The sequence below is a fragment of the Erpetoichthys calabaricus genome, chromosome 6 (genome assembly GCF_900747795.2).
Source record: "Erpetoichthys calabaricus chromosome 6, fErpCal1.3, whole genome shotgun sequence".
Lineage (NCBI taxonomy): Eukaryota > Metazoa > Chordata > Cladistia > Polypteriformes > Polypteridae > Erpetoichthys > Erpetoichthys calabaricus.
In genome coordinates this window covers 32,746,656-32,771,120 of record NC_041399.2, presented here as the reverse complement: position 1 = coordinate 32,771,120, position 24,465 = coordinate 32,746,656, and the positions used below count along the sequence as shown (strand labels likewise).

General features: G+C 37.8%; 1 protein-coding gene across 1 annotated transcript; it reads right to left on the bottom strand.

Moving 5' to 3' along the window:
- Nucleotides 1-1,131: 1,131 nt before the first annotated feature.
- LOC114653262 (E3 ubiquitin-protein ligase RNF166-like) lies at nucleotides 1,132-23,695 on the bottom strand. The gene is made up of 6 exons (XM_028803468.2): nucleotides 23,506-23,695; nucleotides 17,499-17,646; nucleotides 14,063-14,160; nucleotides 6,378-6,486; nucleotides 6,152-6,259; nucleotides 1,132-2,047 (listed from the first exon to the last, which is right to left on the bottom strand). The coding sequence occupies exons 1-6, from the start codon at nucleotides 23,604-23,606 to the stop codon at nucleotides 1,976-1,978; spliced, it is 636 nt and encodes a 211-aa protein (XP_028659301.1). The 5' UTR covers nucleotides 23,607-23,695; the 3' UTR covers nucleotides 1,132-1,975.
- Between the last annotated feature and the right edge of the window lie 770 nt (nucleotides 23,696-24,465).

Here is a 24,465-nt window from a genome sequence, read left to right as displayed (position 1 = left end):
TGCATTTACGTATATGTATGCATGTACTACGACTATTGTATATTGTGTTCTATATATAAAAATACTTCAGAACACCTCCAAAAAGTCTGCGTACATTGGAAATTGTACAGGTATACATCTGTGGTGGCAACTATTTAAACATCTTTGAGCATTCAAGGGAATATAGAAATGCAATATTCTGTTTGAAGTGGTATAATAAATATGTTCTGAGACTTGTTTAGGTAAGGAAGACAGAAGTTTCAGGTGAAGGTAGTTCTACTCACTAATCATGCCTCTGGAGATATTGGGCATATTGTATGTTTAACACAGTTAAGAATTGCAGTGCACTCTGTACAGTAACATTCTTATAATGTGACACTGTGTTATTTTGTAACATTAGTAACCCTACAAGCCTATATTGTTTGTATGTATATACTAGCAGGAGTCCCGGCACTGCCCAAGGTAGAGGCGCCAACTCCGTTTCAGAGTGAAGCATAGCCTATGGCGTTTCCCTCTACGAAATGGAAATCTGCTCAAAATTTCATGGAGGCAACCTAAGAACCCTGTGAATGCTGCGTGTTTGTATTTGCATATCTGATGAACACAATCAAGGGGTACCTGGCACTGCCCAGGGTGGAGGGCAGTGATTACATCTTGAAAGCGGCCTATGGTTTCCCCTGTACAAATGGAGAATAGACCAACGGTTTAGAATAGGATCCAACGGTGTGGATTTGCATACCAGATGAACACACATTCAGCTTTATATATGGTTTGCTTCTGCAAGTTGCCCTGGATAAAGGCATTATTTTAAAAGATGTCATATTTTTGTATGGTAACACAACAAACTGCCTAATACCATTCCACAAGTAAATGATTTCTTTGTGTACATCAGCTCAAATTTACATCTGCTGCCAAGCCTCCTCATCATTGCAGGGTCACTTAGGGTCCTTTGCAATGTCCATCACACATTAGTGGCCTCTAATGGACTGCAGGCGAGTCACTAATTGATTTTTTTTTCTTTTTTTGTTCTCTTTAAAGCACCTTTTGGCCAACTCCATGCCCTCTCATATAGGACTACAAACCTAATCGATTAAATTCCGTCTAGATAGGTCATGTAAGAACAGTGACAGAATATTAAGAAAAAAAAATCTGTTTAGTTTCTTATATAGCTGCAATTTATTTTTATTACACGGTAGTACCTGGTGAATAGCAGAGGCCGGTTAGCAAGCAATTTCTTTAAACATAATCAGGATATTTGGCAGATGACATGTTGTAATGTAACTCGACCAGGATACACTGTAAGGTACTGTATGTGTCGCTATGCCTGGTTAGTGTGGCATCATTGTGTAATTGCTGTATAGCTATGGTATTTGTTACATAAACTCAGTAATTACTGTTCACTAACTAAATTAAAGTGTGACGGGTAAGTGTGGGGTCGTAGATGTCACAAACTTGTGTTAACTCTAAGCTCCAGTGTCTTGAGTTAAAGGCTGTCAACTTAATATGCAATATTCTCAAAAAATATTTTCCAAGCATATGAATGATCTTAAGAATACAGAAAAAAAATATGTTCCTGAGAGATTGTTATAATAAGAATGGACAGTAAATCATCCCCTGTGAACTGCAAGTTAAGAATTCCACTCCTGAATCTGCGTATTACTATAAAGCTGAAGGTGAGAAATGCATTCCAAGGATGTTATTTGACTATCACTTACAAAGTTAAGAATAATATTGTCAATAACTAAAGGCCACTACCACTAGATGCAGCTTTTGCTTCTAGAAGATATAAAGTTTGTTCAGAGTATCCTTTTCATTAACTGCAAATATTCCATAAATGCTACGTGTTAAATTGCTGTCTGATGCCTACGGTATATGAAAATAATTGGAGGAAATGTGAAAAACATTAAGACCTCATAAATATGCTGCATGTGTTTTTTAACTGATCATCTTCCATTTTATGCGTTTCGTTTTGTAGATTATTGCACTCCGAGCTGGTTCATTGAATACATGAATTGTAAGATGCCAGAAGAATTGCCTGCTCATTTATTGCATCATCCTGTGAAATATCCTGCAAAAATAAAAAAGTACAAACATTACATAAATAAACAGATTGCAGCCCTGTGAAATGTGCACAGACAGGGACCCCTTAGGTTTTCTGTCATTCATTATTTAAAAGGCCAGATATCTGGTTCCCTTTGACTTCCATTACATATTCTGTTTCCTCACAAAGGGAGTAGCATGATGCGAGTAACATGTAGCCTTGTTTAAAGAAATTATTTCATGTGAATAGATTCTCACATCACATTAGGTTTCTTTAACTGTCACAATAGTTTACATGTTTAGAAATTCGAGTTCAAGTTTATATTAGTATACATACAGTACAAGCGGCAAAATAAAGTTAGCTCTTGGACTGCGGTGCAAGACATCTGCACGTGTACAGTGACAAACAAAATGCAATTTATAAGCAAAAACAATATCAACTTTGGCAGTATGAATGCTAAGAAATATAACCATATGAATACAGTAAATACACGGCAGTGTGCAACATTGCATACAGTACAGTTGTAAAAGTCTGTAGCAGCACTTGTGTGATATATGTAAAGCTGTTCTGTGCAAAAGTACGTAAACATTTTAAATGGTATGCTAAGTAATATTACAGTGTATATTTACAGTACACACCATTGTGTAAAGGTACATAAGGATGTAAACATTCAACTTCGGCAACACTAGTCTAATATGTACAGCTGTTCTGTACATAAACACAATGTTTTACTTCTAATATAATGAAACTGCAGAAACCAATCTGTGAAAAAAGCACTTGAAACATGATTTCTCCTTTCAGTATAGCAACCGTTTGTACTGTGATTAAATTAGAAAAATTCTTTGAAAAAGATAAATTACAAAAAATACATACAATTTAAAGAACTATTCAAATATAAATTATAGCAGATAGAAAGTGTTAAACAAGACCTTATTAATAGGTTATGTCTTCATGTTACATTATCTGGGAGTATTAGCATTGTTCAAAGGAATATCCTCCCATTATTTCTATCCCCTTTTCAGTGCATTTCAAGTTTGTCAACATACCATTCTGTAAAAAGTGAATGCAATTTTAATGGTGTTCATTTGGAATACAGATCACATTTAAATATTTCCACCATCCCTAAAAAACACAATATTTAACATAAGGATTATGCTCAATGTTGGGATTTTCCCAAATTTGTCTACTGAGGACCTACAATGGATTCCAAAAGTATTCAGACCCCTTCACTTTCGACACGCTTTTTTGTGTTGGAGATATCATTTGAAATGCATAACTTTGCCTTTTTGCCCATTGTTCCATAATCAATAACACATATTGACAAAGTGAAAACCCGTTTTCAGAAAGGGTTGCAAATTTATTGAAAATCTAAAATCAAAATCTTCCATTCATATAAGTATTCAGACATTTAATTCTGTAGAAGCCCCTTTGGCAGCAATTACAGCACTGAATCTTGGGTATGTCTCCACAAGCCTTGCACACCTGAATTTTTGCAAGTTATCCCATTTTTCCCGGCAGATCCTCTCAAGCTCCGTTAGGTTCTATGGGAGCATCTGTAAACTGCCATCTCCCCACATAAGTTCTACGGGGTTTAAGTCTGGACTTTGGCTGGGTCATTCAGGGACGGTAAGAGACTTGTCCCAAAGCCACTCCTGCATTTCCTCGAGCTTCTGCTGAAAGGTGAACTGTCACCCCAGTCTGTGGTCATGCGCACTTTGGAGCAGGTTTTCTACAAGGACCTCTTTGTATTTGGCCGCATTCATCCATCCCTGACTTGTGACAAAAGTTCTTCTGTCCCTGCTGCTGAGAAGCACCCCCCTTGCATGATACTACCATCACTATGGTTCTCCTTTCAGTGCTGTTTGGCAAACTCCAATATTGGCTTTCATATGCCTTTTACTTAAGTGTGGCTTCGGTTTACACACTTCAACATAATTATCTGATTGATGGAGTGCTGCTAAGATGGTTGTCCTTGTGATGGATACTCTCGTCTCGGTAGAAGACTTCTGAAGCTCTGTTAGAGTAACCATTGGGTTCTTGGTCACCTCCCTGACTAAAGAACCAAATCTAGAATGGGTCCTGGTGGTTAAAAACGTTTTCCATTTCACAATTACCAAGGCCTCTGAGCTTTTGATACACTCAAAGCTTTAGAAATGGTTTATACCCTTTTCTGTCTTCTGGGCCATCTGATCTTACCTTTTTTGTTACTTACTATTTAATATTATTGCCTAATGTTATTTGTTTTTCTTGTAACTTTTTTTGACATCTTGTAAAGCACTTTGAGCTACTGTACATTGTTTGCATGAAAATGTGCTTTATAAATTATTGTTGTTTCCACATTTATCCATTTAAAATTTAAATCTACAGCACTACACAATGTACAGAAAGTGAAGGAGTCTGAATACTTTCTGATTCCACTGTACGCAGACATACTTTATTGTTCTAGAATACTTTTAAATACATATTCTGAAATCATTCTGTAAAGGGTTTGCTGTGTGTGTGTGTGTATACAGTATATTAATTTATTTAGTAAATCTGAGAGAGAGAGAGAGAGAAATGAGCCCTCCATTCCACTTTAACCACTCTAACTAGACCAAGAACTTGGCTTATACAGTAATCCCTCCTCCATCGCGGGGGTTGCGTTCCAGAGCCACCCGCGAAATAAGAAAATCCGCGAAGTAGAAACCATATGTTTATATGGTTATTTTTATATTGTCATGCTTGGGTCACAGATTTGCGCAGAAACACAGGAGGTTGTAGAGAGACAGGAACGTTATTCAAACACTGCAAACAAACATTTGTCTCTTTTTCAAAAGTTTAAACTGTGCTCCATGACAAGACAGAGATGACAGTTCCGTCTCACAATTAAAAGAATGCAAACATATCTTCCTCTTCAAAGGAGTGCCCGTCAGGAGCATATAAAGTCACAGAGATAGAGAAAAGCAAACAAATCAATAGGGCTGTTTGGCTTAAGTATGCGAAGTACTGCGGCACAAAGCTGTTGAAGGTGGTAGCTCACACCCCCTCTGTCAGGAGCAGATAGAGAGAGACAGTTTGTTTTTCAAGCAAAAATCAATACGTGCCCTTCGAGCTTTTAAGTATGCGAAGCACCGTGCAGCATGTCATTTCAGGAAGCAGCTGCACAAAAGGTAGCAACGTGAAGATAATCTTTCAGCATTTTTAGACGAGCGTCCGTATCGTCTAGGTGTGCGAACAGCCCCCCTGCTCAATCCCCCTACGTCAGGATCAGAGAAAGTCTGCACAAGAGAGACAGAGAAAAGTAAGTTGGGTAGCTTCTCAGCCATCTGCCAATAGCGTCCCTTGTATGAAATCAACTGGGCAAACCAACTGAGGAAGCATGTACCAGAAATTAAAAGACCTATTGTCCGCAGAAATCCGCGAACAAGCAAAAAATCCGCGATATATATTTAAATATGCTTACATATAAAATCCGCGATGGAGTGAAGCCGCGAAAGGCGAAGCGCGATATAGCGAGGGATTACTGTATAGACATAGATATGAAGGACTAAGAAGTAGTTATCATTTGTGGAAAGTTACAAACTTAAAGTACACAACGTATAGATCACATGATTCAGGCTATACCAAGTTTTAGGTGAGGCTAAATAAATCTTTTTTTAATTTTAATAGCATAGTATATACATGTGTGTGTATGTGGAGACTTTGCTAAAAGAAACTTGTCCAGCTTCTCTCTTAATATCTACTGTAGATATTGGCTTTCTAGTGGTAAAGGTGTAGGTAGTATCTCCAAGCTATGCCAGTGCTTTCAAAAGTTCACATCTAGAAAATGTGAGACAGTGCTGGGAAAGATACACATGTACAGTAGGTAGAATGAATGCTAAACTGTAAGTGCATTATAAAGACAATTTTTATCCTTCTTTAAGTGTTTTCCTTGTTACAAAAAAAGTAGGTTTTATTTATTTACTATCCATTTTTATACAGTAGGTAATCAAGATTGGTAACGGTACTGTAGGAGAGGCCATGTTCCATGAACACTTCAAAGTATCTGTTGGATTATTTGACGTATTATTAATCTTTGTCTTTGTCCAAAAATAAATATTTTTGTCTTTATGATAGATGATACAATATATGTTAAAGGTTAATATTGCCTACCACAAAATCTTGCACATAAAACGAATGTCTTAAGTTAAGATGTCCTAAGAAGTTTCTGCTTTGATAAGATGGGTCTCCATGAGGCATGCTGGCACAAATCGGACAAACCTTAGGGGAAGAAATAAAACACAAAAAATGTACAAATGACTTTCAGCATAATAATGTTGTGAATAATCACAATCACCACACTCTCTGTGTCATTCGTTTAAAAATTGATTTTAATTACCACTCTTCTGGTGTCATTTCGGTGGGACTCATTACAGTGCCAGGTCAGACTTGGCTCATTCAATCCATCCTCATTGCAATAAGGACACTGGAAGGTCAGGAACTCAAAACTGAAAAATACATTTAATTTTTTATTACAATTTTTAAAATCAGCTGATTGTACGTTTAGACCATTTGTAATCACTTCTATTGCCACATGACTCTCTTTCTCTTTTACCTAAACATTGTGCACCCCAGCTTCTGCCTCCATTTCGTAATGAATCGGTCTTTTATAATAAATCACTTTGCCTCTTCACTACTGATTGAGGCCTCTGACCCTGCTTTTTCACTGTCTGTCACCATTAACCCATGGTGATACAAGCTTCTTTGCTCTCATGTTGGGCCTCTTATATTACAGAGGATGGTGCCAAAAGGCCACCAGGAAGCAAGCATATGTCAGTGGGCAGTGACATGTGAGCAGCTCTATGACCACATCTGCATGATTAATTTGTAAGTTTTAATAATAGTGAAATTATGTAATGACCTCAGTTGACTTTACACAGAAGAGCAAACACTATAAGATGAAGCCCTCTTCCTGCTTTGATGCATCTATTGTTTCTGTGCTGTATATCTGTGCCAATAGGTGGTTAACCAGCTGTCTGCATTGACATGTTTTTATTCATAAAAATATGACTTGCATGCATTTTTTTTCTTGGAATAACAAAATGTAATCAAGAAGTTGCGATTGAAATGTTAATTTCAAAAATGGGCAGGGTTAAAACAAAAAAAAAAAAGTATATGTGCATTACAACACTAAACAAACCTTGCACATTTCTGACTATAACTAATTGGAGTAAAAGTCCTAAACATCAATGTAATTGGATAATGGCCTTTTTTACTGGACAGATTATTCCCTTAGCCATAGTTACATTGCTTGGGGGTTTGGGATTCTTCCTTGATAATGACCTTAGGTAAGAATAATAAAATTGTAATGACATTAAAGTTGCATATTATTTTGAAGGCAGACATTAAAAAGTTTTGACTCATTTCCATTTCAAGCCAGATAACAGAGAGAGCCTGAAAGCTTAAAAAGGCGATTTGCCTGGATTGCTTCGAAAAAAAAAGTAGTCTTTTAATTGTCAAATAAGAGCAGTTTATAGACCTGCTAAAAACATATTCACCCCGATGGTGTGCTCCGTAGAGGCCCTCTGCTTTATCAGCTTTACCAACTACATCCATGCACCTCGGGTTTTTTAAAATGTCTGGTTACATTTTTGCAATGATTCAATTTTATAAGTACTTAAAATGTGTAGTCTTTTAAGTATTTGTTATTTATAGGTTTACCATTTGTACTGAAATGTTTGTTTAAATAAAAAAAAAAAGTACTTTTTTAGGGGGGAAAAAACTTATTGAAGTTGAGCAAGGAAAAAAAAGGATTGGCAGAGATGAATGCAAAAATAAAGCCAGAAACTGTCAACAAGTGAAAGGTAAAAAGAAGTAATTAAAATAAGACTAGGACCCTGCTATTGCATCATTTTAGTAAGTACAAAAATGTACCTCTTACTTAAGCATATTCTGTAGGCAACTGTTGGTAGTGAAGTGATAATAATAATAGTAGTAGTAGTAATAATTGCTTTTGTAAAGCACTTTTCTAACCTAGTCAAATTGCTTTGCATAAACCGTGGGAAACTACTTCAACATCCACCAGTGTGTGCCATTCTCCTGGATGATGTGGCGGCTGCAATTCTTACACCAGTATGCTCAACACGCATTAGTTATTAGAAGGTGAATAGGTGAGAGAAAGAGAGAGAGAATAGCCAATTAGAGACGGGGGATTATTAGGGGTGAGAATGGATAAAGTAATGATAGGCTATTTAGCTAGGACATTGGGGTACACCTTTACTAAGGATGCCCAGAAATTTTTATGACCACAGAGAGTCAGAACCTCAGTTTTATGTCTTATCTAAAGGATTTTGCCAATTTTTACTGCAGTGTCTTTATCACTGCACAGGATAAGCACCCCGATGACTTCACACTGTTTACATAGATGGTATGTGGATGGGCCCAAATATGGCTAGCTTCAAGTGGATTACCTATTCAGAAGTGCAGGGTGATGCACTATTTAAATAAAATAGTACTGTTTGTAGATAAAAACACATTTAAAGTTTTTTTTTTATTTAAATGGAAAACTTGTACCACAACTGTATAATTACCTACACCACAAGCAACCTCCCACAATCTGAATTAGATAAACCACCTGCAAAGACACCACCTCAGTAGTGATACATTCATGTTGTCTTTCTAAAATTACTGGTCAGTTTAAGTTTGTGGAGAGTTTTTATAACCAAATGAATATTTTTTAAAACAACTTTGGAAATTGCTAAGAGCAAATGTAGCTGACATCTTCAATAATGAAAACATCTTTAAAAAAATTTCCCTTTAAATGCAAAAAACTGTGAAGTCTGACCTAACATATGTTGTTGCTGTGGCACATTTTAAATTTTTTTCAATTGCTAGTATAATTCAGTGTTTTTAGATTCAGTTTATTTTTGGGACATGTCTAAGATTTGTTTTGATTGCAGTCATCATTGTTACTCTTGATTGCTCCAGCACTGCTGCAGTTTTGCAGTTGACAGGTAATTGTGTTTTACAGCAAATGTGATTCAGAAAATGTAAGTTAATTCATCCCAATACTTCTTAAGTGTGTTATTTGAGCACTTACATTTCCATTTTTCAGTTAATGCAGAACTTTTACTAAAGTGTTTGTCAAAGCCTCCATTCAAATGTAATCTTCTTGTGATTTATTATATTATTATGAAAATATCTTTGTCCAGATACCTACTACAACTTGCTAATAATTGTTCTTTGTGGAATTTGCACTTTGTTTCCATGTTGGCACTTTTCAGGTTAGTTAATAAGAAATTCTAAGCTGGCTTCATTTGAGAGTGTGTGTGTGCATAAGTGAGAAGTGTGATATCTCCCCATCCCAAGTTGGCTCTAGTTTTGCAACTGCTGACATAGGCTTAATTAAATTAGAGCATTTTATGCTGTGCACTGTACTAAATATTAGTAAAGTGTTTTAGGAGGAACTTAATCATACAATATAGTGCTTGTACTGTATATGGCTTCTTTAACTTTGTGAAACAGATTTTTAATTGCATGTAATGATGAGTGTATTATAAAGAGAATTATTTTTTTCTCAGGATACATGACACCCAGTTTATACTGCTTAGCATTTTATAGTCGCTGTATCATGATCCACATTATGCATTTCATCATGAACTGGTTAGCAAGATGATAAATTGCCAAGATAAAAAGAATTTGTAAAGGGGTTTAGAATTTTTATTAAATACGACTCATAATATTTGTTGCTTTATTTTTAAGAAAATGTAGCTATTAAGTGGATAAACTGTGTGACCAAGATTATAGCTATACTGTATAAGTCATTTAAGGAAAAATTAGCATTGTTTTTATCTGCATTTAACCAAGATTTAAGCAGAAAAGCATGGAGAAAGCAGGGATTTAGCTTAATAGTGACATCATACTGTCAGGGTCAAACAGGGGAGGGGGCAGCAGACAAAAGTGAATGAAGGCAAGAGCTTGAGGGATTAGTGAGAAATGTAAAAGTTTCAGAGCTAAGTATAAGAGAACTTTAGAAAAGGGATCCAACAGATCTGTTATTCTTTTAAGCCGTCAGCTAAACACACTGAGAAAGTTGTTGACAGACCACCCAGACTGGGACCCGAGTGCAGCTGTTCAATGGGAGATCCCTCAGCACCACATTGGAACAGTGTGAGGTTTTTTGTTTTCTTAATCTTCTGCTTTTTGACTAATGTCAGTTACAAAAAATAGCCATCAAACCTTGGTATACAGTCATATGAAAAAGTTTAATTCCTTGGATTTTTGTTCATCATTGGCTGAGCTTTCAAAATAGCAACTTCCTTTTAATATATGACATGCCTTATGAAAACAGTAGTATTTCAGCAGTGACAGTAAGTTTATTGGATTAACAGAAAATATGCAATATGCATCATAACAAATTTAGACAGGTGCATAAATTTGGGCACCCCAACAGAGATATTACATCAATACTTAGTTGATCCTCCTTTGGCAAATATAACAGCCTCTAGATGCCTCCTATAGCCTTTAATGAGATTCTGGATGGAGGAATTTTTGACCATTCTTCCATACAAAATCTCTCCAGTTCAGTTAAATTTGATGGCTGCCGAGCATGGACAACCTGCTTCAAATCATGCCATAGATTTTCAATGATATTCAAGTCAGGGGACTGTGACGGCCATTCCAGAACATTGTACTTCTCCCTCTGCATGAATGCCTTTGTAGATTTCGAACTGTGTTTTGGGTCATTGTCTTTTTGGAGGTCTTTGGAGGTGATCTGTGGGTTGTCTGTAACCATTCTCACAATCCTGCGCATAGGCCGCTCCTGTCTTTTTCTTGGCCTGCCATACCTGCTGGGTTTAACAGCAGCTGTTCCTGTGGCCTTCCATTTCCTGATTCCTTTCCTTACAGTTGAAGCTGACAGTTTAAACCTCTGAGATAGCTTTTTGTGGCCTTCCCCTAAACCATGATACTGAACAATCTTTGTTTTCAGATCTTTTGAGAGTTGCTTTGAGGATCCCATGCTGTCACCTTAAGAGGAGAGTCACTTGCAATTGACCACCTTGAATACCTTTTCTCATGATTGGACACACCTGTCTATGAAGTTCAAGGCTTAACACATTCAAATCAGCAAAATTACAAGGGGACCCAAATTTTTGCCCAGCCAGTTTTTCACATTTGATTTAATTTCATTCGACTAAATACTGCTTCACTAAAACTCTTTGTTCAGAACACACCCCACTACTCAGATGTTCCTAGGAAATGAAAGACATACAACTGTTATGTTTTTTGTTGAAAGTAGAGTAAATTATTATGCAGGCTGAGAGGGGTACCCAACCTTTTTCATATGACTGTAAAACAAAGCACCTACTGCTTTCATGCACACTCAGTTGTGGAGAGGGAATAGACGAGACGAACAATATGCCTGCTTTGAAAAGGAAGGAATATCACTGGTTTTTGACATGAGAACACTATGCCTGCTATGAAAAGATGAGTTAAGAAGACATGCTGTATAAGGAGGAAAGTGCAGCACCAACTACAAAGAAAAATGCAAGTGAACCGAGCCTGCTTCATTGTGGGACATCTTTATAAGGATTGCCTTAGTTGGATTAAGCAGAATGGATGCTTTAAATTATGCTGACATCTCTTTCCTGGTTATAGTGAACCAAAGCCTGCTGTTTCAGACTCCGATTTGAATCGTTCATGTTGCATTTTTCTTCTGCTTTTTACTTCTAGTATTTAATACCTGATTTCTCTGCCAATATAATTAATGATTACATTAAAGTCTGAAGATTTCTTCACTGAAACTTGCCTCAGATATTGATATCATCTGCCCATGATGTGTGTAATTTGCCTAATTTGTTATTTGTTTAGCTCTTTCAGGAGTAGCGATCTGGCTTTGTTGAAGTGTTTCTTTTATTTTGGACACCATGTGAGTCATGCTCCTTCTGTAAGAATTGTACAACCCTTTCAGGGGTGTTGAAGTAGCCTGCTTCTAAGTCTGCTAATGTTTTGAAACTGATGTCGTCCGCTTCTGTTGCTTTCTTTGATTTGTGCAGCCTTTTCAGGGGAAGTGCTCAGATCCAGTGTAAAAGATGCTCTGTTGTGAGGCGGAGGTCGCTAGTTTCGGCCATATTGCTCGATTTGATTTGTGCACTTGAGCTAGGAGTGATAAGTGGATGTCATGGGCTGTACATGTAAATCAAGGCGAACAGTTTAGGCGTTTCAAGTATGAACTTGTCTGCCAATTTAAAAAAACTTACAGGTTAAAGTGTCTTTCCTGGACACTTTTACACCCCTAAAAATAGTTTTATTTCTAATTTGTAAATAAAAACAAGTTTTTATGGAAGAATTTGCATTTTATTACCACGGATTTATAGTAGTAATAAAATTATTAAATTATACTAACAATTTTCTAAAACATATAAATCAGAACATCATTAAAAATATGATAAGATTACAGTAGTTTAATAGTGGACTTTAAACATAGTTGCCTGTTTTAGCTGCTTACATTATTGCTTAGTAAGGCAATTAAACATTAAATCTCAAGAAAGCATTTTGAGCAACATGAGTTGTATGTGTGCTGGTGCCCTTGAACACCAATTGGCTAGAATACTACAATGAAGAATAGTGAAGCAGCCTGGCTGGACCCTTGCATTGTATCCACACGACATTGGTGGGAAGGTAAGCAGCAGTGTGCACAAGTGTGTTCTCTAGTCCAAATCTAATACCTAGTGGGGAGGGACAGTAATGGTGGCTGTTGACAACTATTGGTCACTAGAGGGCACACTGTCCTAAAAGAAACTATATTAGACAGTGCTGTTCCTCTGACAGGCGGCACGGTGGCACAGTGGGTAGCGCTGCTGCCTCGCAGTTGGGAGACCTGGGGACCCGGGTTTGCTTCCCGGGCCCTCCCTGCGTGGAGTTTGCATGTTCTCCCCGTGTCTGCGTGGGTTTCCTCCCACAGTCCAAAGACATGCAGGTTAGGTGGATTGGTGATTCTAAATTGGCCCTAGTGTGTGCTTGGTGTGTGGGTGTGTTTGTGTATGTCCTGTGGTGGGTTGGCACCCTGCCCGGGATTGGTTCCTGCCCTGTGTCGGCTGGGATTGGCTCCAGCAGACCCCCGTGACCCTGTGTTCGGATTCAGCGGGTTGGAAAATGGATGGATGGATGGATGTTCCTCTGACAGAGCAGATGTGCCCTGAAGACATGACCCCTTAAGGCAGCTGTTCGGCACGAAGTAACAAAAAAGGGGGCACGAATGTTGCCATATGTGGCGTAATTTTGCTATTCGTAGGAAAATTTAAAACTTGTAGCGGTGTATCGGTAGCAAAAAATATAGGAATACATTTTTTTAGGGTTTCAAAAAAACGTTAGGGCAGTTATGAAAACTCGGGTCGCAAATACTTAAAGGTTGAGAAACGCTGCCTTAAGGGCAGCTAACACCTCAGGGCTGCTGGAGCTCCAAGAGCTATTAGTTGGAGTTGGAGTTGGAGTCTATAAATGTAGGGCCACATCTAACCCCAGAAGTGATTCCATAGATTGCCAAAACTGATCTGGTAACAGCATTGAAAGAAAGATAGGCTAAGTCTAGATGGAAAGTCTTGGAAAGAGCTTTTGCTGCAGGAGGAAGAAAGCCTAGAGTGTAAATAGTAAGTGAGAGACAGACAGAAACAGGGAGAGAGAGGAAAGGTAAGAAGTGATTTTTTTTGATAGTACTCTGTAGTGTGTATTATTTTGTCACAATCATAACAATTTCCGTATCACTCTGTGTGTGTGTGTGACTGTATATGTATATAATATATATATAAAATGAAACACACACATATATACAGTATATCTATAGTTCAGGGTTGCAGGTCCCAGAGCTCATTCTGGCACCATTGGGTTTGAGGCAGAGATGAGTCATGTAAGACACACCAGTCTAACACAAGGCACGCAAGTACACACTGCTACAGTCGCACAAAGCATTCCAACTAGATGCAAGACATAGTTAAAAAGAATCAATCTGCAATATGCTTAATTTGTTAATTAAGTGCATTATCATAAATGAAAGAAACAAATACTACTGAAAATATAAATACAAACCAGTTTGCAGAGGATATTTCAGAATTGGCAAAGGGAAACTGTGTAGTGCCTGCATTGTCATGTTCTGCACGATGGTTTTTAACTAGTGAGAGAGGTACCTGGAAGAAAAAAAAAAGATTCTGAAAAATCATTTCATTTTCTTTTACTGCTCTCAGAAATATACATATATTTTAACATATTCACATAAACCACATAGGACAGAAAGGCCATCAAGGGTATTGTGCTGTCTACTCAGAAATTAAAGATCCTGGACCATAATACAGGAATCCAGGCAACAAACTGCTCTCACTTTTGTAGCCTAACAGATTTAAATGAAACATTACAGTGCAGACCAGCTTGATTAGTAGCAGCTTTGCTCCTGAACAGCAATATGATAAACTGGCCACTATTTACTGTAAAACACAGTGGTTTCAACAACAACGCAACAAAAAGAATGAAAACCAAAAAAAATCGAGCAAATAAAATATAAAAAATACATTATTATCTTTAAAAGGTACTATGTCTGTGGCCTGCCATAAATGTTGTATTACAGCCATAATACTGTAGAGTTGTTGCTACCTGTGAGAAATGTAGGGGAAAGGTATCCGTGTGCATTCTAAAATCCTCCTTCTAAAAAATTTTCTAGAGCAGGGGTCACCAGGTCCGGTCCTGGAGGACCACCGTGGCTGCAGGTTTTCATTCTAACAATTTTTTTAATGAGTGCCCTGTTTGTGCTGCTAATTAACTTATTGCGAATTAATTTTAATTGAATTGCTTTTTTAAGATTTGTTCCCCAGAATTTCTTAATTGTTTCATCTGAATTGCTTCATTTCTTTCCTTAAATGGCACCCATACAGAAATGAAATGTGGAGTGAGCCAACAGAAGATCAACTAAGTCAGGGCTTCAAACTCCAACCAGTTTCACTCCAACCAGCTACTTAATGAGGTGTCAATTCTTGTCGTTAATTAAACCAGTTCTTTAATTCTGTGGCTTGTTGCTGCTCTCATTGTATAATAGAATACATTTCTGAAATTGTTGATTTTCTCTTTTCTAAGAGCACTGATAAAATGTTTCGGGGACCTGAGCAGACCAACATTCCTGAGACCTTCATCGTTCTTTATTTTCAGATATTGTATGATGGACACCAGTTGTTTTGGCTCATTTTGTATCTCATTATTGTTTGGCTACTAATTAAAGAAAAAGAAACAATTAAGGGGTCTGAGACTCCAAGAGCAAATCAATTAAAATTAGTTGAAAAGAAGTTAATTAGCAGCAAAAACAGGACACTCATTCAGAAAAGGGTTAGAATGAAAACCTGCAGCCACAGTGGTCCTCCAGGACTGGAGTTGGCGACCCCTGTGCTAGAGAGTAAAAAAATACTAGCAAAGATACTCAGCATTGCACTGTGACAAAGTGAACAGGTGGAAAGGTAACAGGTAGTTGCAAATAATATGTTGTTGAACTGTATTACCCTCAGATGTGTTGCATTGTAGTACATAAGTATTGTTGGTACTAGAAAATATTCTTTGTTCTTCCTTTTTGTTACAAAGAACATCAACATTAAATAAGTCTGGAGACAATATGGTGTTGCCTGTGATGGTTTGTTGGGGTCGTGACAAAACTAGTGAGAAAAGTGCTTCATTGAAGAAAAAGTTAAACGTAAATATATAATGCTTGGCGCTCCTTGAACCCCAACATGATTACATCTTGTATGTCTTGTATTTCTAGCCTTGGACCAGTAGTAGAGAGTAACATGACACAGACCAAAATAACAGCAAAGCTGTTACAAGTGTATAAAATCACAAGGCAAAATCAGTGTTATCCAAAAAAGAAAACAAAAAAAAAAGAAGAGACACATAACAAAGCAAAAAAATTCTTTACAAGAAAAAAAAGATCCTCTCACACCCAACTCCCTTTAGGTCTGCTCCACTACCTGAATGACGAAAGGCAAAACGATGACTTCTTGCATCTGTCAATGAGTTTTATATGACTGAGATTGTCACAACCAGTCCTGCCTGTCCTGCTCACTTCCCTGCCAATGATTGCTGACCTCAGTTGCAAGTGTGGGTGTGCTTCATTCTCCTTACAGTAACTTCTAATACAGACCTTTTCATTTGGGCTTTGCACTTTTCCTTTGTCTTTCTCTAGTTGCTATACTTAAGTTACATCTATGCATAGTAGCAGCATAATGCAGCTGTCAACCTATCGTGGCCTTGTCATTTCCTCACACACTTTCCTCTGCACCAATGCTAAGTGATTTTTGTAAACTATTTACAAACATAAGAGAATGGTTTTAATTTACCAACATATGTACTAATTCTGTGAGGTGTACCATCACAAAATGGCAGAAATGAACCCCAGATTTCTAGGCTAAGGAAGCCTGTTAACATGTGGTGCTGTTTTCTATCACTAGGTCACACTGCAGTATTTCATTACACTCACTATTGATAAACTGTAGCTCATTTTTTCCTGGCTTTGCCTATGTATTTCCAAACTTTGCTGTAAATGAAAGTAAGAATAAACTACTGTGTTTAGATTAAATATGATTGGTGACCCCAACTTATGAGGTATGATGTTGTTACATTTGCTGTAACCCCCTAGCTGTCCCTGCTACCCTTAGGAGGGGTTGGGTTAGGTCTGAAAGTTTTAAATGAAAAATGTGAATTATGGTGAGAAGTACTTGTGCATCAAATTTCACTTTTGTGGTTTGAGAAGTAGTGTTGTGAATAAAGAACAAACCAACAAACAATGATTGTGCTTTACAGAAATAGAGAGTAAATTAAATTTGTGTTAACATACAAATTTTGGAGTACTGTAAGTAGAACCCTCCATTTCCCTATTGTGTTTGGGAGAACTTCTTAATTATAATTAAAAGCCAAGAAATGGTACCACTACTAACTAAAAGAAAATAGAATCGAAAAATAAAGAAGAAATATGTTAAACAGGCTGTTGTATGTTTATAAAAATACAGAACGAGATGGAAAGCATCGACATGAAAGTGTGCCATTCTTTTCCATGCTGGTTTCATATCCATTTTATTTATTACCTACATTAGCTATTGATAATTGTGTTTGGCATAAAAAATGTTTGGCTTGTCAGATTAAATTTCAAAGTAAATTTCAAGTTTTTTTTGTTATCAATTTCCTTCAACATATAATTTTAAGTATAGCAAATCATAATCTGCCTTTCTTTGGAAAGCTAGACATCTTTTACAATGTCTCATATTGAGATGTTGAGATCACTTAGCTAACGGATTGCCAAGCAGGTTTAATTGACTAAAGGGGTCCCTGTTATTTGTCAGACTTTTCTTCTTGAGTCCAGTCTCTCAAGAGGTCATGCTTCTATGACAGCTGCCCGCTGTCTGTCTTATGGTGTACAGTATATCCCTTCATTAGCCTCCTGCCAGTCACCCTGGTCTTCTCACCTCCTCCCTGACTTCTAGGGCAGGTAGCATACCTGAACACCACATGTCTTGCAGGTTGCTGTCTTGTAGCTCATCCGTGCAATGACATCGCTGGCCTGAACTGTGGTGGTGTCTTGGCCACGGCATGTTGGACAGTGGTTTCGTGTTTGGATTGAACTGGAGAGACACGAATGACAGAACCTAAAAGGGAAACATTCATTTATTATTGTCCACTGAAATCTGTAAACTCAGGTTTAACACAGTCACTGGTTTGGGGAAAACATCTTTATCTGTACCAGCAATGACAACTTTAAGTGGGATGGGACTAAACTGTTATATTGTGACTTTAGATTTTTGTTTCTAATTTAGTCAAAGTTAGTCAAAATGTGTTGTGAGTGTCCTGTCCATGGTTGGTTCCTGCCTATAGAGTTGAGCTATAGGCCCCTCAGAACCCTGACCTAGAATAAGCAGGTTTAAAACTAGACTGAAGGATGGAGATGTAATATACTGTTTGATATAAATGGAGTGAATTGTGCTCTGTCCCTGTGACCCTGAACTGGATTAAGCAGGTACACACAGCAAACTGATTAGTGTTAAATCAACACTGTAGATGCAAAGCTCATACTTTCCTAGTATACATAGGATTCCACTCTGGAAAATGTAAAATTAACATTTTTGAAATACTTAAAACATTTAATATTACTGAAGAATAATTTATTCAGAACTTTATAGAGCATAAATACAAATTTACAACAACATTCTCAAACCTATCTGATTCAGTTCAGTGTTGTGGGGGAACACAGCCTCTCCTGGCAGCACAGTTCACCCAACTAGTAGATCTTTGGGAATGCTGAGAAAGTGCAAACGCCAAACAGACAATCGGGCATTGGCTTTGGACGCAGGAGACTATAAAGTGTCACCACTGCACAATATGCGATGTAAATGACGCTGCTTTGTGTGACCGCTTTAGTAGTGGTAGGTAACTGTAATGGTCAGGTGTACAAGTAACATGTCTTAGTAGTGACATTAAGACACTGGACAAAAATATGTATTCCAGGGCTTTTGTTTTGCTTTTAAAGTATATCATTTCCAAAACAAATTAAAAAAAAAAAAAAAAAACTTTCTTGGATCACTTTATGCTTGTAAATTTCTCAATTTGCTTTTAAAAGAACATGATTGGATGGATGGATGATTGAACAGTCTTGAGGAAGATATTTAATGTAATATTTTAACTTATTTAAAGCGTCTAAAGTACCCCAAAACACGTCAATGCATGAACAGACACATGCACATTGAAATTCGCTGCCCCTTGAGTGAACAACCAAAATGTGGTACTGTTTTCTGGAAGTGTAAATTTACACTCCATAAAATACTTGATGTGGAATTAAAAGAACACTGCCTGGTGTAAAGCAGGCAAAATGAAAACTCAAATGTCAACCCTGGATTTGTGCTGCCTTACTTTAAAAAGACTTCATGCAGTTCAGGTCACCTATAAATTTTATTTAGTGATGTCTATGTGGAATGTTAATCACTAAGCAACGTACCCTTGTAATGTAAGCACTTGCATGGTGAAGAGTGTTGCATCTCGCACTCTGAATGTATTTAGTTATTTTCCTGGCCTGCATACTGTCAGGGTAGAGTTTGCATGTTATAATATATTAGAATAGACTATACCACTCGTGTTTTCATTTTCCATCTAATAATTGAAGAGTTTCAGTTGAACTGGCACACTCCTAATTGTCTGAATATTTTTTTAAATTTAAATTCATTATACTGTACATAGAGACATGAAAAATTTAAACATTGCTCAGGAGATACAAAGTCCAGCACCTTAGATAAAAAAAGAATATTCAGTCTTTAGAAGTTTGACGTGACAGATTCAAAGTCCTCTGGTGTTTTTTTGGGTCATCCTGTTTTATTTTTTAAGGACTCTCGCCACCAGATGTCTCCAGTCTGCGAAGACACCCATTGTTTGTGGTTCTCACTGAAGCTCAATGAAGACAATGGAATAAAGATCATGTGAACATTAGGTCATCCGAAGCAAGAAAAGGAAATAACTTCTGCTCAGTAGAGAACAGGTATGTTGTGTACTTCAGTGTACAGTGGTGTGAAAAACTATTTGCCCCCTTCCTGATTTCTTATTCTTTTGCATGTTTGTCACACAAAATGTTTCTGATCATCAAACACATTTAACCATTAGTCAAATATAACACAAGTAAACACAAAATGCAGTTTTTAAATGATGGTGTTTATTATTTAGGGAGAAAAAAAATCCAAACCTACATGGCCCTGTGTGAAAAAGTAATTGCCCCCTTGTTAAAAAATAACCTAACTGTGGTGTATCACACCTGAGTTCAATTTCCGTAGCCACCCCCAGGCCTGATTACTGCCACACCTGTTTCAATCAAGAAATCACTTAAATAGGAGCTGCCTGACACAGAGAAGTAGACCAAAAGCACCTCAAAAGCTAGACATCATGCCAAGATCCAAAGAAATTCAGGAACAAATGAGAACAGAAGTAATTGAGATCTATCAGTCTGGTAAAGGTTATAAAGCCATTTCTAAAGCTTTGGGACTCCAGCGAACCACAGTGAGAGCCATTATCCACAAATGGCAAAAACATGGAACAGTGGTGAACCTTCCCAGGAGTGGCCGGCCGACCAAAATTACCCCAAGAGCGCAGAGACGACTCATCCGAGAGGTCACAAAAGACCCCAGGACAACGTCTAAAGAACTGCAGGCCTCACTTGCCTCAATTAAGGTCAGTGTTCACGACTCCACCATAAGAAAGAGACTGGGCAAAAACGGCCTGCATGGCAGATTTCCAAGACGCAAACCACTGTTAAGCAAAAAGAACATTAGGGCTCGTCTCAATTTTGCTAAGAAACATCTCAATGATTGCCAAGACTTTTGGGAAAATACCTTGTGGACTGATGAGTCAAAAGTTGAACTTTTTGGAAGGCAAATGTCCCGTTACATCTGGCGTAAAAGGAACACAGCATTTCAGAAAAAGAACATCATACCAACAGTAAAATATGGTGGTGGTAGTGTGATGGTCTGGGGTTGTTTTGCTGCTTCAGGACCTGGAAGGCTTGCTGTGATAGATGGAACCATGAATTCTACTGTCTACCAAAAAATCCTGAAGGAGAATGTCCGGCCATCTGTTCGTCAACTCAAGCTGAAGTGATCTTGGGTGCTGCAACAGGACAATGACCCAAAACACACCAGCAAATCCACCTCTGAATGGCTGAAGAAAAACAAAATGAAGACTTTGGAGTGGCCTAGTCAAAGTCCTGACCTGAATCCAATTGAGATGCTATGGCATGACCTTAAAAAGGCGGTTCATGCAAGAAAACCCTCAATTAAAGCTGAATTACAACAATTTTGCAAAGATGAGTGGGCCAAAATTCCTCCAGAGCGCTGTAAAAGACTCATTGCAAGTTATCGCAAACGCTTGATTGCAGTTATTGCTGCTAAGGGTGGCCCAACCAGTTATTAGGTTCAGGGGGCAATTACTTTTTCACACAGGGCCATGTAGGTTTGGATTTTTTTTTCTCCCTAAATAATAAAAACCACCATTTACAAACTGCATTTTGTGTTTACTTGTGTTATATTTGACTAATGGTTAAATGTGTTTGATGATCAGAAACATTTTGTGTGACAAACATGCAAAAGAATAAGAAATCAGGAAGGGGGCAAATAGTTTTTCACACCACTGTATTTCTAAACTGGAGAGGACTAGATAGTTCGAAAGCAAAATGGATAAAACAATTTGGAGTTCTACATTTTTGACCTGATGAAAACACTTTTTTTTTTTTACCATGTAGTTGTAGTGATGGCCGTGTGCAGAATGGAGAAAACATAGTTTAGGATATAATACAAGCCAATGGTGACCAATGCTGTAAGCAATGTGAAAAATAAAACCTCCATGGAAAAAGGAAAAAAAATAATCTAATTTTACTCATATTACATAATCCACATGTCAGTTAGTTATCCAATTGTATGCTCAAAACATGCAATTTTTTGCAGCTGGGGGAATTGCACTACATGGCCGTAGTATCATAACTGAGGCACCCTCACAATGCAGGTAATGTGTCTCATTCGGGACTCTGTGAGCAACCTCTCATTCAACACAAAGTCAAACCAGTGGTACCCAAGGATTCTTTGAAGAGACACAGTACTGAAGGAGTCCAGTCTTCGTCTGGATAGTGTTCATGTCTCGCAACCAAATAGCAAAACAGGAAGCACCAGAACTTTAAAGACTTGGACCTTCGTCTTTTTGCAAAGATATCAGGAGCGCCACACACCCCTTTCCAGCGATCTCATGACCCCCTCCACCCCCCCATGCTTTCCTAGTCCATCTACTGACTTCATAGGAAGAGTCACCAGAGACATTAATGTCATTGCCCAGGTAAATAAACCTCTCGACAAGTTTGACACTCTCTCCGCAGACAGACACACTGCTGATGGCTGTGCCCAAGAGGTCATTAAAGGCCTGGATCTTGACTCCGTGAAGATCACAGCATTGTTTTCAAAGTCAAGATCCGTGAATCTTTCAGTGATTTCCAGCAACTTCAGGGGGATATATTTAAATACAGTGCACATACATTTGATGTACAGTACATTAAATATAGTACACTATATACTGTCTGAATACTATTCACACTCTTAAGTGCAAGATATTTTTTTACTTGGCTCAGCTGCCTTTAAGATGTATTTCTTATGATCTGTGCACTTGCCACATTCATCAATGACGACTGTGCTGTGATCTGATTTTAAGAGCTGCGGGTGTAAAAGGTTCATAAAATATCAGAATGGAGAGCCCCCTGATGAACAGCGATTGGCTCACTTTCACAGCTGATTCTTTGTAACTAGGGAGTTTATGATCTGACACGTCAGACAATGTGAAAGTGAAAGCAGCCCCAGTGGGACTTGAAATCCCCCTGTTCTTCATCCAGTGGGGCTGAGCTTTGACATTTTGCACAAGCTTTCTCCTCTACATAAGTCTTCAAATCTTCTTCTCGCCTTGTAGTTAGGCAGGTAACCTGTGTGCCAAGCTAGGAACATTACTCTTAAAATAATAAACACAACATGGGAGGAGTAATAACTGCTGAATCCACCCCAAGGAAGAACTAGCTGGCCCCTGGAGTGTGACCTTCAAGTGAAGGTACAGAAAAATTGGGTCACAGTTATAAACAAAAGGTTTCTCACCAGAGAGAGGAAGGCAATCAGGGTTCAGGTGGAGCGTGACTGTAAGAGGATTTAGTAGACGGGCAAATGTGTCACCCATCTTCAAATAAGGTATGCTTTGTTTATACCCTTTGATGGCATAGTCACTCCCGCAAGGGACTTTGTTTTGTGTCCGATTTTAATTCTTATGCCCTGTAAGAGTGCAGTGGTACACAATAATTCTTTCATAAAGATATACAGTCATCTTATGAACTGGGATAATTTACACTGCTGTAAAGAGTTTTGACACCTAAAAATTAAAAAGCACATCTATTCATGACATCTGCTCCTTATCACTTGGTTACACTCACTGCCAATGACCGGTAGAATCAGCTGCCATTTCTGTAATTAGTCACTTTATGGCATTAAGAAGAGCTAAACTATGTAATTGGCATACGTCCCGAAAATGTTAAGCAGACCCTTAACAACAATTGCAGAGGAGACACTGTATAGCAGAACACTGCACTTGTAGGTTAGTTAAGTTGATATTCAAAGATTTAAGTCCATACAGAGCTCCGAGCCTAGAGGACCAGGGTGAAAAATGCAAAGGAAGCGTTATGTTTTTACTTTAGTGGGCTCAAATGTCAGTAATCAGTCAACAATGTACATAGTTATTTAAACAATGCATAATGCCTGCGTTTCATAAATTTAGTAGTAACTCATTTCTTCCTTTAATGTAAACTTCACATGTTGGATTTTACTATTCATTTGTCTACAAACCCCTCATAATAGTAATCAGTCAAGTTTAGTTTTTGTTTTTTTTAAAGGCTCAGCAGTCTGGCATGTGTAACTTCCTGAAAACACAATGAAGAAAGAAAGGGGTCTACTTACACATGTTCACACGGCAAGGAAACTGGATCAAATAAGACATCCCTGCAGACGGGACATTCAAACTCTTCTGCATTCCCTGGTTCGATATCAAACGCATCCATCAAGCCGGCTTTCAGAGGTGCCACTGACTGACGTGCTGCTTAGGCTTTGCATTGTAAACACTGTACTTCCTTATGACTCAGCTGCACTGACATTTAAAAAAACTCCTCTGCACAAAAGTCCCTCCTTTTGGTGAAACTTTTTCTTTCACTTTTCATAAAGATTATTTTATGCTAGTAGGATTGCATTTGTCACTAGATCTTTACAGGAGCTTCTGTGTGAGAATGATGCAGAATATAATACATGAAATGAACATTTTATACATGTATCTACCTATTTATACAGTGCCTTTCAAACATTCGACCTTCCAAACTTGGTTATTCAGGGCAGGGATAGGGTCACAGGGCAGTTGGAGCCTATCCCAGCAAACATCAGGTGCAGGGCAGGCACAATCCCTGGATGGGTTGCCAGGCCATCACAGGGCAAACACACTCATAACAAACACACACAGGCCAGTTTAAATTTCAGGAAGCTAGTTCACCTAACCGGCATGTCTTTGGACGGGGGGTTGGGGGGGACAAGTGCCTTGTATACTTATTACAAATTAAGGAAAATTAGTTACAAATATTACTGTCTAGCTATATGCCATATGGTGCCTCCCATACTTTTCAGTATATCAAAGTTGTGTAGATATTCATTCATTGAAATATTAGATTGTTATACTTTTAATTGTCCCCAAATACCTTTCTATTACTATAGTGCCTTTACCACCAATCTATATTGTATATTGTCCTTCAGTATTATGTAGTGTTTTTCGTCTATATACAGTGGCAAGTATTCAATATAATTGAAAGTTATCATAATTTTCTGCATGACAAAATCTTTTGCACATATTTATCCTTTCAGTATTTTTAATGTGTA